General features: G+C 39.3%; 1 protein-coding gene across 3 annotated transcripts in view; it reads left to right on the top strand.

The window, feature by feature from the left end:
- The window catches only part of KIF15 (kinesin family member 15), a 90,909-nt gene that overhangs the window by 19,722 nt on the left and 54,311 nt on the right, over nt 1–16,876 (top strand). For all 3 annotated transcript variants that reach the window (XM_073010288.1, XM_038004071.2, XM_038004073.2), the window contains exons 6-10: nt 1,905–2,002; nt 3,486–3,665; nt 11,938–12,147; nt 15,110–15,235; nt 15,393–15,515. In XM_073010288.1, coding sequence (XP_072866389.1) covers nt 1,905–2,002; nt 3,486–3,665; nt 11,938–12,147; nt 15,110–15,235; nt 15,393–15,515 — 737 coding nt within the window. The remainder of the gene's footprint in view (nt 1–1,904; nt 2,003–3,485; nt 3,666–11,937; nt 12,148–15,109; nt 15,236–15,392; nt 15,516–16,876) is intronic.

The raw sequence follows: 16,876 nt of genomic DNA, 5'->3' as shown, positions 1-16,876 counted from the left end.
GATCTCTCAGGAGGTCACCTTTGAAGTTATTAAGTGAAAGAAGAGTGAACAACGAGACTGTCCAAGAGAATAATCTTACAGGCAGAGGAACAGCAGTTGCACAGGCCCTGAGGTGGGTGCACACTCAAGAATGTTTGAAGAACAGCAGAAGACCCATTGAGAGTGGAGTTTTCCAGGATAAGGGGCTGGTAGCATGGGAAGTCTGAGCTATACCCTAGGGCCAGGTCATATAGGCCCTGGTGAGGATTTTGGATTTTGTTTTGAATATGATGTGACATTATTGGAAGAGTTCTTTTTTAAAATAAACAAACAAATAGGAAGTACATGATCTGATATATAATTAAAAGGATTACTCAGGCAGCTAAGTAGAATAAAGGCTATTAGGGGATAGAGCAAAGATTAGGAGATACTGTAGTGGGTCAGGCAAGAGATGATGAAAGTAATTAAAGATTTGTTGAATCTTTGTCTTAGTCTATTTGTGTTGCTGTAAAGAAATACCTGAGGCTGGGTAATTTATAAAGAAAAGAGGTTTACTTGGCTCACAGTTCTGCAGGTCATAGAAGAAGCGTGGCACCAGCATCTGCTCGGCTTCTGGTGAGGGCCTCATGCTGCTTCAACTCATGGCAGAAGACAAAGGGGAATGGGCATGCAGCGATTACGTGGAGAGAGAGGAAAGTGAGAGAGAGGAAAGTGAGAGAGAGGGAGAGTGACAAAGAGAGAGAGAGATGAGGAAGTGCCAGGCTGTCTCCAACAACTAGTTCTCTTGGGAAATAAGAGAACTCACTCCCATGAGAATGGCACCAAGCCTTTCATGAGTGATTGTGCCCCCCCCACACTTCATGACCCAAAAATGTCCCAGCAGGCCACACCTCCAACAGTAGGGATCAAATTTCAACATGAGAATTGGGGCCAAACATACTATACCAAATTGATCTTTGTATAATATATTCTGCAACAGGAAAATGATGTAAAATTATCTGCATGTTCTAATATTCATTCTCTTTATTCATTTACTTGCATTTTTCTACCTCTGTTATGTGTTTCTTAAGCTACGGGTTACAAGGACTATTTAAAATATTCCAGGTGTGGTGCAAGGCCTTCTACCAAAGACAACTATTGTATTTTAAAATTTATTCTTTATTTTTCTTCTGCATATCAGCATTTTGTTAGTTCCTTTGGTCTCTAAGGCATACTTCACCAATATTTTGATTGTTAAATAGATCTAGATCTTTTCTAGCTATATATATTTTTTCTGGGAAATATTGCTATAACTTGAATTAGAATTCCTTAGAATCCTGCTATTTACATATACACTGATACCTCTTCCTTTTCCCAGTGTAACAAAATAGAGACTCTGCATTTTTCTGTCTGCATGGAAATCTTATAGGATATTCTTACAGTACTTTTCTTACCAGCTTGGTTTTTATTGCCTAATTTAAAAAAATCAACTAGCTAATCCTGATTTTTAGTACTTAATGTGTTTAAAGCACTAACATGGCTCTCAGTGCTTTGCCTTTACACTCTCAGTTAATTCTTTCCAATAACCCTATGTGGTATTTATTACCATTATTATCCCCATTTTATAACTGAGAACTCTGCAGCTTAAGAGGGATTTAGTAATTAGCCTATGGTCACAAGGTATGGGGCCAAGGCCTGGAGCACAGGTCAGTCTATGAGACCAAATGTGCTGCAATAAAGTACAGTTGTTTGATATTCCTGCAGATTTTGGTACCTGGCAGTTAGAAAAATTTCAATTCCTCTCACAGACCTAAATTTAACTTGCTTGGAGCACAAGTAGGAAAATCATTATATAGTATAATCATCTTATTTCTATGTAAATTGCCATTTTGAAAGACTCTTGGAATAGAATAAAAATCCAGTGTTTATTTTTTTAACTTTTTTAGGACCATCTGAATCTGATAATTTTTCTCATAACCTGAGAGGAGTAATCCCACGAAGTTTTGAATATTTGTTTTCCTTAATTGATCGTGAAAAAGAAAAGGTAAAACCTAATGTAAAAATAAAGTGGTTCTATGAAATGTCTAATTTTGAATAGGTAGCTACTGATAATTAGCTCATGATACATGGTGGAGCATGAATGGTACTACTCTACAATGTGGATAGACTAGTGTGGTATAAGAAAACCTTTCAGTTCTGAGGATAATATTAAGGATTCTGAGTTGTTTTATCTCAATTGAGTTTTTAGTTTATAAAACATGCATTATCCTATATCCCAATTTGCTAGTTTACAAGAAAGGAAAATAATGCTTCTGGGGCTCTCAAAAAAAATATTTTGCAAGAGAGAAACTGTAAAGAAAATCTCAGCTGAGGAAAACAGATACATTAATACTCTAAGCCTAATCATCTACCTGTACCTAGGCTCACAGGTGACTGCACGTGTCCCTAAATCCTCATGGCATCCAGCAGTGATGGACTCATCCTCACCATCTTTGTAGCACCTGCTACTGCCTTCCCATGGTCTTTGTGCTCCACATGTGGTATGGCTCCATCACTGTGGGGATATGGTCTTTCCTCCTACATTGGCTTCCAGGTTGGGCCTTCTCACAATTGTGCTGATTTAGCTTGGGGAAGTCGGGACTTAGAACCATTTGTGTTTTATGTTCCATTACTTATGTACCAAAGAAACTTATATATAACATTGGTTTACCATTTACTCCTTTGTAGAAATCACCTATCTGTAACACTGAAGTTAGACACACAAATTGTGTGGCAGTGAAATAATTTAGTACCATGCATTTCTATGGTTAAAAATCCTATAAAGTCTTTTAAAATAAATTATTTTCAATCGTTTGAAGAACATAACACTTGTTTCAAATAAAACTTGATGAGGACATCAAATATATAAGACAGACAAAAATGGAATTTCCCAACTGGACTGCTCAATTCTCCTCTCCCTATATTAGCTCCCAGGCACTTGTGGAGGCATCTAGGGTGCCTGGGACCACACTTTGATGCAGCTCTAAAATATAACCATGTGTTAAAACTAGTTATTGGCCGGGCGCGGTGGCTCACGCCAGTAATCCCAGCACTTTGGGAGACTGAGGTGAATCACAAGGTCAGGAGATCGAGACCATCCTGGCTAACACAGTGAAACCCCATCTCTACTACAAATACAAAAAATTAGCCGGGCGTGGTGGGAGGCACCTGTAGTCCCAGCTACTCAGGGGGCTGAGGCAGGAGAATGGCACAAACCTGGGAGGCGGAGCTTGCAGTGAGCCCAGATCGCACCACTGCACTCCAGCCTGGGCGACAGAGTGAGACTCCATTTCAAAACAAAACAAAACGAAACAAAACAACAAAACAAAAAACTAGTTATCTAGATTTTTTTACTTTAGGTATCTTGTATTAAAGGATAATAGCGTAGGAGATTTATATCTTGTGAAGCAAGTGCAAAATTAATGCTTATGAAAACTAGGTATGAACACATGAAAATAATGTATCTAAAGGAGGCTTCTTTTTTACAGGCTGGAGCTGGGAAGAGTTTCCTTTGTAAGTGTTCCTTTATTGAAATCTACAATGAGCAGATATATGACCTACTGGACTCTGCATCAGCTGGACTGTACTTAAGGGAGCATATCAAGAAGGGAGTCTTTGTTGTTGGTGCAGTGGAGCAGGTGGTAACCTCAGCTGCTGAAGCCTATCAGGTACCCTGCAATGAGTACTTATTTGGTGCTTAGGCAACAAACCTGCTGTGAAAGCACCCCAATCTCAAAAAAGCAAGAATTGAGGTGCCAAAAATATGTCATAAAGGCATAATACAGAATGTTCATGAGAAGTAAAGATAAAATAATATGGCAGTATTTTATTCTATTCCAAGAGTCTTTCAAAATGGCAACCTGGAAAGGGCAATTTAAACAGAAATAAGATGATACATTGTATAATCAGTTTCTTACTTGTCCATAAGTCTTTAGTGGTTCCTCCTGGGAGATGCCTGTTTGAGGGGCTTCTGGGAACTCTGGCCTTTAAACCAGCTGGCTGTTCTTTTCTATGTCGCTTGCTTGTTAGGTGTCAAAAGCTAACTTATCTTGAGCATTCAGCTCAGGACAAGCAAACCTCTTGACAGGAATTTACAAAATATTCTAGATAAGTTTTTATGAAATCTGATCTGGTCCAATGATTTGAAATTTTTTTTATTATGTAGCATTTGACACATATAAAATATTGCCACACACATGTAAGTTACCAAGCATAATGTTAAAGTGAACATTCAGGAGGCTTTTAAATAATTTAAAGACCCTAGTATCACCAGTACTATCCTATTTACTGGTGATATTTGGTTTTTTAAATATACTATAAATAGGTAAATAGGATACCTGTCCTCCCTATCCCATATCCCTGGCTCCTCTCCAAAATTAAGCACTAAGTTAAATGTCATTATCATTTTCTTCCACTTTTAAATCACATATATATGTGGTTTTGCCTCTTTTTGAGTTTGAAAAAACACATATTTAGCTCTCTATGACTTTAAAAACTCAACGTGGTTTATAAAATCTATGTTGCATTTCATTTATTTTCACTGCTGTATGATATTTCATAATTTATTCTTTTATCTTCAACAAGCCTCTTGATTCCAGCTGTTTAAATTGAGACTCCCCCAAGCAAGTGACAGGTTCTACAGGTTCTACTTGAGTATGTATACATACATACTCAAGAAATTGTGTTGGGTTTTTTATTGGAATTACATTGCCGTTATAGACCAGTTTAGAGGGATAACATTTTTCTACAGTGTTTTACAATATTCAGTCCATACATTAACATGGTATGTCTCCTCTTTTATTTAGATCTTTAATGTCTTGCAATATAATTTTAATAATTTTCATCATAAAAGTCATACATACTTTTTGTTAACTTTATTCCAATATACCTTATGTTTTTAGTTGCTCTAATAATCTCTTTTTTATTTTCATTTTTATTTATTATTTATTTATTTATTTATTTTGGAGACAGAATCTTGGTGTGTTGCCCAGGCTGGAGTGCAGTGGCGTGATCTCAGCTCACTGCAACCTCTGTCTCCTAGGTTCAAGCAATTCTCATGCCTTAGCCTCCCAAGTAGCTGAGACTACAGGTGCACACTACCATGCCTGGCTAATTTTTTGTGTTTTAGGAGAGACAGAGTTTCACCATGTTGCCCAGGCTGATCTTGAACTCCTGAGCTTAGGCAATCCACCTGCCTTGGCCTCCCAAAGTGCTAGGATTACAGGCATGAGCTACTGCGCCCAGCACATAGTCTCTTTTTAAAATTACATTTACTGTTTGGTGTGTATAGAAATGCAGTTGAATTTTTCTTTTTTTTTTTTGAGACGGAGTCTCGCTCTGTTGCCCAGGCTGGCGTGCAGTAGCGTGATCTTGGCTCACTGAAAGCTCTGCCTCCGGGGTTCACGCCATTCTCCTGCCTCAGCCGCCCGAGTAGCTGGTTCTACAGGCGCCTGCCACTACATCTGGCTAATTTTTTTTTTTTTTTTTTAGTAGAGACGGGGTTTCACCGTTTTAGCCAGGATAGTCTCGATTTCCTGACCTCGTGATCCACCTGCCTTAGCCTCCCAAAGTGCTGGGATTACAGGCATGAGCCACCGCGCCCAGCCAAAATGCAGTTGATTTTTATAAGATGCTTTTATAATCAGTCACCTTGCTAACTATCTTAAAAAATCAAGAATGTGTGTTAAAGTTTTGCTTCATGCTTTTTCCACTGTTGTTGAGATAATCTTGTGTTTTTTCTTCTTTAACATGTTAACTTGATAAAGTACTAGATTAAGATTTGCTAATATTTTGTTTAGTATTTTTCATCAATTTAAAAAATTGAGATCAATCTGTAATTTCCTTTGTCCTATTCCGTTTTTGTTTTTGTTTTTGTTTTTTTTGAGACAGGGTCCCACTCTGTCACCCAGGCTGGAGTACAAGTGACACAAATAATCATGGCTCACTGCAGCCTTGACTTCCTGGGCCTAACAGATCCTCCCACCTCAGCCTCCCTAGTAGCTGAGACTACAAGTGCACAGCATTATGTTTGGCTGAGTTTTTAATTTTTTTGTAGAGATGAAGTTTAGCCATGTTGTCCAGGCCAGTCTTGAACTCCTGGGCTCAAGCATTTCACCTGCCTCAGCCTCCCACTATAGGCGTGAGACACCGCACCCAGCCCTATTCTCTTTGTCTTATTTATCAACGTTACTTGTTTTCTGAAAGTATTTATGCCTGGGATGACTTATTCTTAGAATATATAGTAGAACTCAGCTGCAAAATTATCTGGGTCTTGTGAGAAGATTTTTAACTACAAAAAAAAATTATTTTAATAGAGCCATGCAGCCATTTTATTTCTTCTTGGGTCAGTGTTAGTAAGTTATGTATTCTTAGAAAAATTTCAATTTCCTCTTAGTTTTCAAGTATATTGGCATAAAGTTGTTCCTAGTATTCACATTTTTACAATCTTTACCATAACTGCCATTTTGTTTGCTTTTTACATGGTTGTTATTGTTTATATGGACTTGCTCTTTAATATTTTCTTTGTTTTTGGTTTCTCCTGGGTTTATCTTGCTGTTCTTTTTCCAGCTTCTTAAGCTGGATGTTTACTCGTGTTGGCATTTCTTTTGTGACATAAGTATTTAATGCTATAAATTTTTACTTCTTAATACTTCTTTAACTTCACACAAGTTTTAATATTTTAATTATCGTGTAGATCCAAATATTTTTCTATAATTTTTTTGACTCATTAATTACTTAGAAATGTGATTTTAAATTCCAAAGTGTGTGGGATTTCTAACTTATTTCTCATGTTGATTCTCAATTGCATTGGGATCAGAGAATGTGGTCTTATGTGACATCTAGTCTTTGAGATTTTTTTGAGACATAATTTGTGGATTTATAACAATTTTTTTCAAGTGTGCCATGTGTGCTTAACAAGAATATGTATCCTTGGTACAAGGTTTTATATTTTTGCTAGTTTTCTTGTCCCTGTAATCTATTGATACTTCAGAGAGATGCACTGATTCCCCACTAAGGTGTTGGTTTTTCAGTTTCATTGCGATTTTTCTCTGTATGTGTATATACACATATGGAAACACAACAAGTCCTCACTTAACATCCTGATAGGTTCTTGGAAACTGACTTTAAGTGAAACAATGTATAATAAAACCAATTTTACTACAGACTAATTGATACAAAGAAGAGTTAAGTTCCTACTGCATATTTCTAGTCATAAAAGCATCACCAAACTTCCCAGTAAGGACCCAACACACTTCTAATATTAAACATTAAAATAAATGTGAACTATACATTCATTTTAAAAAGATGATAAAAACAACTAAGATAATTATTTACCCAGGTTTGGTGGATAAGTGAGTGATGGCAGTCATGGTGTTGGGTTAAATCGGGAATAAATGTTTACAAAGTAGAAATTGTCAGCACTTCCTACCACCACACAGTTCAGAAACAAGTGATAACAAATATGGTGGGCTCACTGAGTACTTTCGTACTGCATTGTTTATTGTCCTGTATTTGTATGAGTATCATATACTTTATGAATTTTTTTTTTTTTTTTTGAGACAGAGTCTCACTCTGTCTCCAAGGCTAGAGTGTAGTGGTGCGATCTCGGCTCACTCCAACCTGTGCCTCCTGGGTTCAAATGATTCTTGTGCCTCAGCCTCCTGAGTAGCTAGGACTACAGGCATGTGCCACCACATCTGGCTAATTTTTTGTATTTTTATTAGAGATGGGGTTTCGTTATGTTGGCCAGACTGGCCTTGAACTCCTGACCTCAGGTGATCTGCCCTCCTCGGCCTCCCAAAGTGCTCAGTTTACAGGCATGAGCCACCACACCTGGCCACTTTATGAATTTTTATTTGGTAATATTTGTATTAATTCATTTCCTACCATGCTTATTCCTGTTCAGGTTTACATGTGGCAGAAACCAACCAAGACAGGACACCATTCTATTGCAGGCACATACATCTAGTCAGTCAGACTGGGATCATTTGGATGTGCCAGTGCCCTTACCATGCACATCTTTAGAATGTGGGAGGAAATGAGAGTACCTAGAGAAAACCCATGCAGACAAGAGGAGAACCGTAAACTTTACACAGACAGTTGCCCTGGCTGGAAATCATTTTTTTTTCTCAACTTCACAACAAAATAACATTGAATGAAATGAAATGGAGGACCTGCTGTGGACTCTTTTGTTCGGTGTATATACAAGTATAGAATTAGTATATATCTTCCTTTTATTTTCATCTGAAATTCTTTATTGACCCTACACTTTCCTATCAACACATTTTGCTTTACAAATATGTTTTGTTTGATGTTCACATACCACTCAACATTCTTTTGATTACCATTTGCCTGGTATATGTTTCTCCATCAGGCTTTCTGTTTCTTTTTTTTTTTTAGGCTTTCTGTTTCTTTCTTTTTTTTGTTTTGAGTCTCGCTCTGTCGCCAGGCTAGAGTGCAGTGGCGTGATCTTGGCTCACTGCAACCTCCGCCTCCCAGGTTCAAGCTATTTTCCTGCCTCAGCCTCCCGAGTAACTGGTACTACAGGCGCGTGCCAGTGTGCCCCGTTAATTTTTGTATTTTTAGTAGAGACAGGGTTTCACTATGTTGGCCAGGATGGTCTTGATCTCTTGACCTCATGATCTGCCCACCTCGGCCTCCCAAAATGCTGGGATTACAGGAGGATTACAGGCATGAGTCATCGCGCCCAGCCCCTTCTGTTTCTTAATATTTTAAGTGTTTATTGTAAACCACAAAGCTATACTTTGCTCTTTTTTTTTAATCGCTCATGACAGTATCTTACCTAATGTTTTTACATTACTGTATGATTGTTGATATTGTTAGACTGGTTTCTACTATCTTTTTTAGTGTGTTTTGCCTGTTTCATCTAATGCTTCCTTCTCTTTTCTTGCCTTTTTGTTTTTGATCCAGTATGCAGCATGATTTGTTGAAAAAAACTTTCTTTTTCCCATTGCATTGTCTTTGCACCTTTGGTGAATTGACTGTACACATATGGGTTTATATCTAACTGTATTCTGTTCTGTTGATCTGTTTCTTTTCATCAATACTGAACTGTCTTGATTATTACATAACTTGTTGCTAAGTAGTGTCTTTAGATCAGGGAGGGTAAGTCTTCCAACATTGTTCTTTTTAACAATTATTTTGGTTATTCATTGTCCTTTGCATTTTCATTTACATAGAACCAGTTTGTCAATTTCTACAAAATAGGCTGCTGGGATTTTGAGTGGGATTGTGTTGAATCTATCAATTATTTTTGGTAGAATTGGCATCTTAACAACATTGAGTCTCCCAGTCTATGAACATTCACCAAGTATTTTTGTTTTTTATTTTTTATTTTGATTGTTGTAGAAGTATTCAAGCAAACATGCTTATATTTGCTTTTTCTCCTTATGTTGCACAAGTGACAGCATACTGTGCTATTTTTATACCTTGCCTTTTTTATTTTAGAGACCAAGTCTCACTATGTTGCCTAGGCTGGAGTGCAATGGCGCGATCTCGACTCAGTGCCACCTCTGCCTCCTGGGTTCAAGAGATTCTCCTGCCTCAGCCTCCCAAGTAGCTGGGATTACAGGTGTCTGCCACCACGCCCAGCTAAATTTTGTATTTTTTCGTAGAGATGGGGTTTCACCATGTTGCTCAGGCTGGTCCTGAACTCCTGACCTCAGGTAATACACCCACCTCGGCCTCCCAAAGTGCTGGGATTACAGGCGTGAGCCATGGTGCCCAGGTGCTTTTTTTAAATAATAGTATTTTGGAATTTGTCTCAGGTTGGAGGATCTCTCTCTCTCTCTTTTTATAGCTGTATGAATGTATCAGATGTATTTAATATGTAATATACAGTATTTAATGTTATAGAAAGAAAGCATAAAGTACTATCCAAGGAATATACAAGATACAAATAGTTGGGCGCAGTGGCTCACTCCTGTAATCGCAGCCTCTTTGGGAGGCCAAGGTGGCAGATCACTTGAAGTCAGGAGTTCAAGACCAGCCTGGCCAACGTGGTGAAACCCCGACTCTACTAAAAATACAAAAAAATTAGTCAGGCATGATGATGCATGCCTGTACTCCCAGCTACTCCAGAGGCTGAGGTGGGAGGATCATTTGAGCCTGGGAGGCAGAGATTTCAGTGAGACATGAACACGTCACTATACTCCAGCCTGGGTAATAGAGTGAGACTCCATCTTAAAAAAAAGAAAAATGATACAAATGATTTCAGTTTTATACTGTTGATGATTAGTAGGGTTATTATAGCTAGGAATTTTTTTTTTTTTTTTTTAAATGAGACAGAGTCTCTCTCTGTTGCCCAGGCTGGAGGGGAATGGCCCGATCTCGGCTCACTGCAACCTCCGCCTCCTGGGTTCAAGTGATTCTCCTGCCTCAGCTTCCTGAGTAGCTAGGGTTACAGGTACGTGCCACTACGCCTGGCTAATTTTTTGTATTTCAGCAGAGACGGGGTTTCACTATGTTAGCCAGATAGGTCTTGATCTCCTGACGTCATGATCCGCCCACCTGGGCCTCCCAAAGTGCTGGGATTACAGGCGTGAGCCACCGCGCCCTGCCAACAGCTATAATTTATTGAGTGAAGGTGCCAAGCACTGTGCTACCTTTTTTGGTACACATTATTTTACTTAATTTTCAACATGCCCTTTGAGATAAAGATACTAATTTCCCCATTTTACCCCATAGATACTGTGACTCTCCTACCAAAACTGTGGTCCTCAGAACATCAGCATCACCTGAGAGCTTGTTAGAAATGCAGAATCTCAGGCCCCACCTCACACTGAATCTGAATCTGAATTTTAACAACATCCATAGGTGATTCCTATGCACCTAAAACTTATATATTCTGTTCTGTGGGGTATGTACCCACATTCCCATTTTACAAATATGAAGGCTGAGCCTTCAAAAGGTTCAGCTGGCCCCAGACCTCACCTAGTAAATAGTGGAGCCACAGTTTGAACTCTTATGCATCTGATTCCAGAGCCTTCATTCTGAACTTTAATGTATCCTGCTTGCCATAGGGAATAGAAGGGAAAAAATACCTTGTAGACCAAAAGAGCTGACAAAACTTTGGGCTTAAAGATAATTTACAGGTTTTTCCTGTCCAACATTCTCATTTTGTATGTAAAGAAAGGGGTTCAGAGAGGTTTTGTGACTTACATTAGGTTAACACAAATAAAGGGTAGTAAAACCAGTTCTAGATCCTATGCACTCTGATTTCCTGTTTGTTCTCTTTCTGTAACGTGGAAAGGGAACACAAAGGAAAGGAAAATAGCTTCAGTTTATTCCTTAATGGACCAGTAATCTTTCTCATCACCTTTTACAAATTTCCTACTGATTTTGGTGGATGTTGTGTACCATTTGGAACTTGGAATAATATAATTTATCTTAAAAAGCTAGATAACAATGGAAGGCAATAGATATTCTTAACCCCTCTTCTAAAGAGAAAATATGCTTTGTGTAAATATATTTCTTTTTCCCTATGAAAGTAATTAGCTGTATGTTAGTATTTTTCATAATAAAATGAGTGATTCTCAAGTGCTTATTTTACGTTTTAAGTGTACTTACCTTGTTCCTTTTTTTTTCCCCCTTTTTTTCTTTTTTTTTTTTTAGATAGGATCTTGCCCTGTTGCTCAGGCTGGAGTGCAGTGGCACAATCATGGCTCACTGCAGCCTTGAATTTCTGGGCTCAAGAGATCCTCCCGCCTCAACCTCCCGAGTAGCTAGGACTACAGGTTCCTGCCACTATACATAGCAAATTATTATTATTATTTTTTGTAGAGGTGAGGTTTCACTATGTTGGTCAGGCTGGTCTACAAGTGATCCTCCAGACTTGGCCTCCCAAACTGCTAGGATTACAAGCATGAGCCACTGTAACTGGTCCTCTCATTTCTTTTAATATGTTTTCCTTTTGCATAGGTGTTGTCTGGAGGATGGAGGAACAGACGTGTGGCATCAACATCAATGAACAGAGAATCGTCTAGGTCTCATGCTGTCTTTACAATTACAATAGAGTCAATGGAGAAAAGTAATGAGATTGTGAATATACGGACCTCCCTACTCAACCTGGTGGATTTAGCAGGATCTGAAAGGCAAAAAGATACCCATGCAGAAGGGATGAGATTGAAGGTAAGAATGAAATTATGGTCTTCAACTTGTGTGTGAGTTCTTACTAACAGTCAATATAGTCGTGATGCATAACGATGTCTCAGTGGCTCACACTTGTAATCCCAGCACTTTGGGAAGCTGAGGCAGGTAGATCATGAGGTCAGGAGATCGAGACCATCCTGGCCAACATGGTGAAATCCGGTCTCTACTAAAAAAATACAAAAGTTAGCTGGGCGTGGTGATGCACGCCTGTAGTCCCAGCTACTTGGGAGACTGAGGCAGGGGAATCACTTGACCCTGGGAAGCAGAGGTTACAGTGAGCTGAGATTGCGCCACTTCATGCCAGCCTGGGTGACAGAGAGAGACTCTGTCTCAAAAAAAAAAAAAAAAAAGTATCCCTTTTGTTAACTGATATATGACCATACCAAGCTAAGTGTTTTGAGGGTGGCAAAGAAATAAGAAATTGTTCCTATTGAAAAGAAACAGATTTCTGTTGTGAAACAGTGAACATAGATGGGATAGGGCAAGTCTGTCAGTAGCAAAAATGTTTTAATTCATACCAGAGGGGATAAGGGTACAAGAGACAACAGGGGTCAGAGGAAGAAGGGTGCAATGTGGACTGCTTGCGGAACGTGTGAAAAAGAAGTAGTTCTTGACTTGTGAAGGATTTGGGTAGGGAGAGAGAAACAGGAAATGCATGCCTGGCAGGGGGGCATCTCAAGGGTTATTGTGGATGCAGAATGAGGGTAGCATTTGGCATTTCAGCATGGCTCAGTGGATGGGTTTGTTAGAGAGGCAAGCAGGCCCAGATTATCAAGGACCAGGAGTGCCAGGCCAAGTTTGTACTCAACTCTGCGAACACTGGGAAACACTTAACATTTCTGAGCAACTAAATGATTCATGAAGAAAGCCTGTTTTATAGAAACTTAGTCATCTGACCCACTGCTGTTGAGATTTTAGAAGGGAGAGCCCACAGAAAAAGATGACCACTTATGCTGTTTAATATTTCAGGTGTGAAAGGTTAAGTACCTAGTCCTAGACTAAGGTATTAACAGTGGGACCAGAGGTTCTATGTAATATGTATTGTCAATATGTATATATAGAGTAATATGAATTGTCAATAAAATATTTCTAGATTCTGTAGTTTACAATATACATGGGCAAGGGGAGATGACTTGGAAAAGGATGAGGGAAGAGATCTACTTTTTTTCATTAAAAATGAGGATTTGAGTTGCCTGACCTACATTTGAGGCAGTTTCAGGCAATCTAAAGCTCATATTTCTTTGTTTTGAGACAGTCTTACTCTGTCACCCAGCTGGAGTGCAGTGGCACGATCTCGACTCACTGCAACCTCCGCCTCTCGGGTTCAAGCAGTTCTCCTGCCTCAGCCTCCCAAGTAGCTGAGATTACAGGCGCCCACCACCACACCTGGCTAATTTTTTGTACTTTTAATAGAGATGGGGTTTCGCCATGTTGGCCAGGCTGGTTTTGAACTCCTGACCTCAGGTGATTACACCCTCCTTGGCCTCCCAAAGTGTTGGGATTACAGGCATGAGCCACCGCGCCCAGCCTAAAGCTCGTATTTCTATTGAGATATGAGGCTTAATAAATATTGCGTATGGGCTGAGCATGGTGGCTCGTGCCTGTAATCCCAGCACTTGGGAGGATGAGGTGGGAGGATCCCTTGAACCCAGGAGGTCGAGATTGCAGTGAGCTGTGATTGTGCCACTGTACTCCAACCTGGGTGACGGAGTGAGACTCTGTGTCAAAAAAAAAAAAAAAGCATATGCTTATAATAGGACAATATACCAAGTCTGTTCTAAAATGCTTTATATATATTAATTCATTTGACCTTTTCAACAATTCTGGGAAGTAGGTGCTATTATTTCTATTTTACAGTTAAAGAAACTGAAGTCACACAGCTAATAAAAGTAGGGCTGAGATTCAAACCGAGCTGCTACAGTACTCTCAACCGTGCCACTAACCACCTTTCTGATTTACTGAATGATCGCAGCAGTGACTCTGAATTCAGTATATCTTGCATTATAATTTTGACTTTTTCTCTTTTTTGTATACTTCTTCCACTGCAGACCCAGTTTTCAAAATATGCTGCCTACAGTAAAAATCTAATGTAACATATTTAGCTCATTTTTTCCCCCCACCAAGCTTCTGTTTTAAAGTAGTTTTTATTATCCTTTACAGAATTAAACTGAATATTCTCCTCAGATAAGTTCATCAGTGGCTTTGGGGGCTGTATGGGTGAGTTATTAGGCATTATACCCTTAAATATTTTAGCATAAAAGGATTGAAAAAGGTACCTATTAATGCACTACTCTACTTTTTTTTCCCCTATTTTTTTCTGGTCTTTATCTCTACCTATAGCTTGGTTTCAAACTATTACAATCATGAAGTAACATTAATATTTTTTTTTTCGTTGCATGATTTTTGTGTTTGTCTTTTTTTGTTGTTGTTTTTGAGACAGGGTCTCACTCTGTTACCCAGGTTAGAGTGCAATGGCACAATCTCAGCTCACTGCAACCTCCACCTCCGAAGCTCAAGTGATCCTCCCACCTCAGCCTCCCAAGTAACTGGGACTACAGGCGTGTGCCACCATGCCCAGCAGTTTTTTATATTTCTTTGTAGAGATGGGATTTTGCCATGTTGCCCAGGCTGGTATCCAACTCCTGAGCTCAAGCAGCCTGCCCGCCTCGGCCTCCCAAAATGCTGGGTTGACGAGCGTGAGCCACAGTGCCCAGCCTGTGTTTGTCTTCTAATACTAAAATTATAGTGTACATCAAATAGGTAAAGGTTAGGGAGATAGTTCAGCACTTCTTTTTTGTTTGTTGAATAGTTGTTCTTTATTAACGTTGTCCCTGACTTGCCTTTTCATCCAGAATTATCCTCTGCTAGATATATTTTCATTCAAAATACCAAAGAGAAACCAATGTACCTAAATTTTTGTTCTTTTCCGTCAACATCTTAGGAAGCAGGTAACATAAATCGATCATTGAGCTGCCTGGGCCAAGTGATTACTGCACTTGTCGACGTGAGTAATGGAAAACAGAGACATGTTTGCTACAGAGACTCCAAACTTACCTTCTTGCTACGGGTAAAGTAGATCCTTGGGTTCCTGGGCTCCTTTTGATTATGCTAAAGTTGATAGGGGGACAATCTCTCAGCCTTGGTGGCAAGAGTATACATTTTCTTTGCTTAAAAAGATCTTGTGATTTCTCACCGAAAATGTGTCCATTCCTGTCATTAAATAGGATTCCCTTGGAGGTAATGCCAAAACAGCCATAATTGCAAATGTTCATCCTGGATCCAGGTGTTTTGGGGAAACCCTATCAACACTTAACTTTGCTCAAAGAGCCAAGCTGATTAAAAACAAGGTAAAATACTGGCATATACTTCATTAAATAAATGAGAAAAATACTAAAGCTTGCAGTATGCCATTTTTGTGATTGTCCTAATATTAACATTAACTTTTATTTCTCTGTAAAAGTTTATCTCACTGTATGCAAAATTTCTATTTTATCTTTCCTACCCTTCTATATCACACATATAATCAGAGACCTAGGTTAGATCTTATGGTAGTTATTGCTTGACTAGTTTTTTTCTCTCTTTTTTTGAGACACAGTCTTGCTGTGTCACCCAGGCTGGAGTGCAGTGGTGCAAACACAGCTCACTCTACCCTCAACTTCCTGGGCTCAAGATACCCTCCTGCCTCAGCCTCCTATGTAGCTGGAAACACAGGCATGCAGCACCATGCCAGGCTAATTTTTAAATTTTTTTAAAAATTATTTATTTATTTATTTATTTTGAGACAGAGTCTTGCTCTGTCGCCCAGGGTAGAGTACAGTGGCATGATCTCGGCTCACTGCAAGCTCCGCCTCCCGGGTTTACGCCATTCTCCTGCCTCAGGCTCCCGAGTAGCTGGGACTATAGGCGCCTGCCGCCACGCCCGGCTAATTTTTTGTATTTTTTAGTAGAGACAGGGTTTCACCATGTTAGCCAGGATGGTCTCCATCTCCTAACCTCATGATCTGCCTGCCTCGGCCTTAATTTTTTTATTTTTTTGTACAGGCAGGGTCTCACTTTGTTGCCCAAGCTGGTCTCAAACTCCTGGGTTCAAGCAGTCCTCCTGCCTCATCATTTCAAAGTGCGGAGATTACAGGTGTGAACCACTGTACCCAGCTGACAAATTTTTTCTTAAGGGAAAGCAAATTAAGTTTGTGAGTCTTTCCTCCTGCCAACAGCCAATCAATCAGTTCTGCAGCAGATATCAGCTGGGTGTCCTCTGATTCTAACACTATATGTCTGGAGATAGAGTGAGATCTATCTCACTCTACAAGGTTCAGGGCTCAGTCCTACAAGACTGCCCCCGACTTCTGATGCCAATTGCAAGCCCTAGCTTGTCCTATGTGTGCTTTCAGACCAATTGGCTGTAAATCAGGGGTTCCATGTTGCCCCTTTCCCTGGGTAAATCAGAAGACTATAGATCTAGTCATTTGTTTTATTTCCTTGGAGTATGGAGTACTAGTAAGATGAGGAGGAAAAATCATTAGAGCTTCCTGACCCTAAGTCTCTTAAGATTTACTAGAAGTCTTTGGAGATTATAGAACTGCAGCGATAATTAGAATTATGATGTCACTGATGGGACAGTGATGTCAGAAGTACAGTAGTACCTTGTAATGAAGCCCATAAGAATCAGAAGCAACTGGAAATGGCTGCTTAACATGCAAATGAACAA

The sequence above is a fragment of the Chlorocebus sabaeus genome, chromosome 22 (genome assembly GCF_047675955.1).
Source record: "Chlorocebus sabaeus isolate Y175 chromosome 22, mChlSab1.0.hap1, whole genome shotgun sequence".
Taxonomy (NCBI): Eukaryota; Metazoa; Chordata; class Mammalia; order Primates; family Cercopithecidae; genus Chlorocebus; species Chlorocebus sabaeus.
Note: the sequence above shows the minus strand (reverse complement) of the source record. Positions and strands in the feature narration are given on the sequence as shown.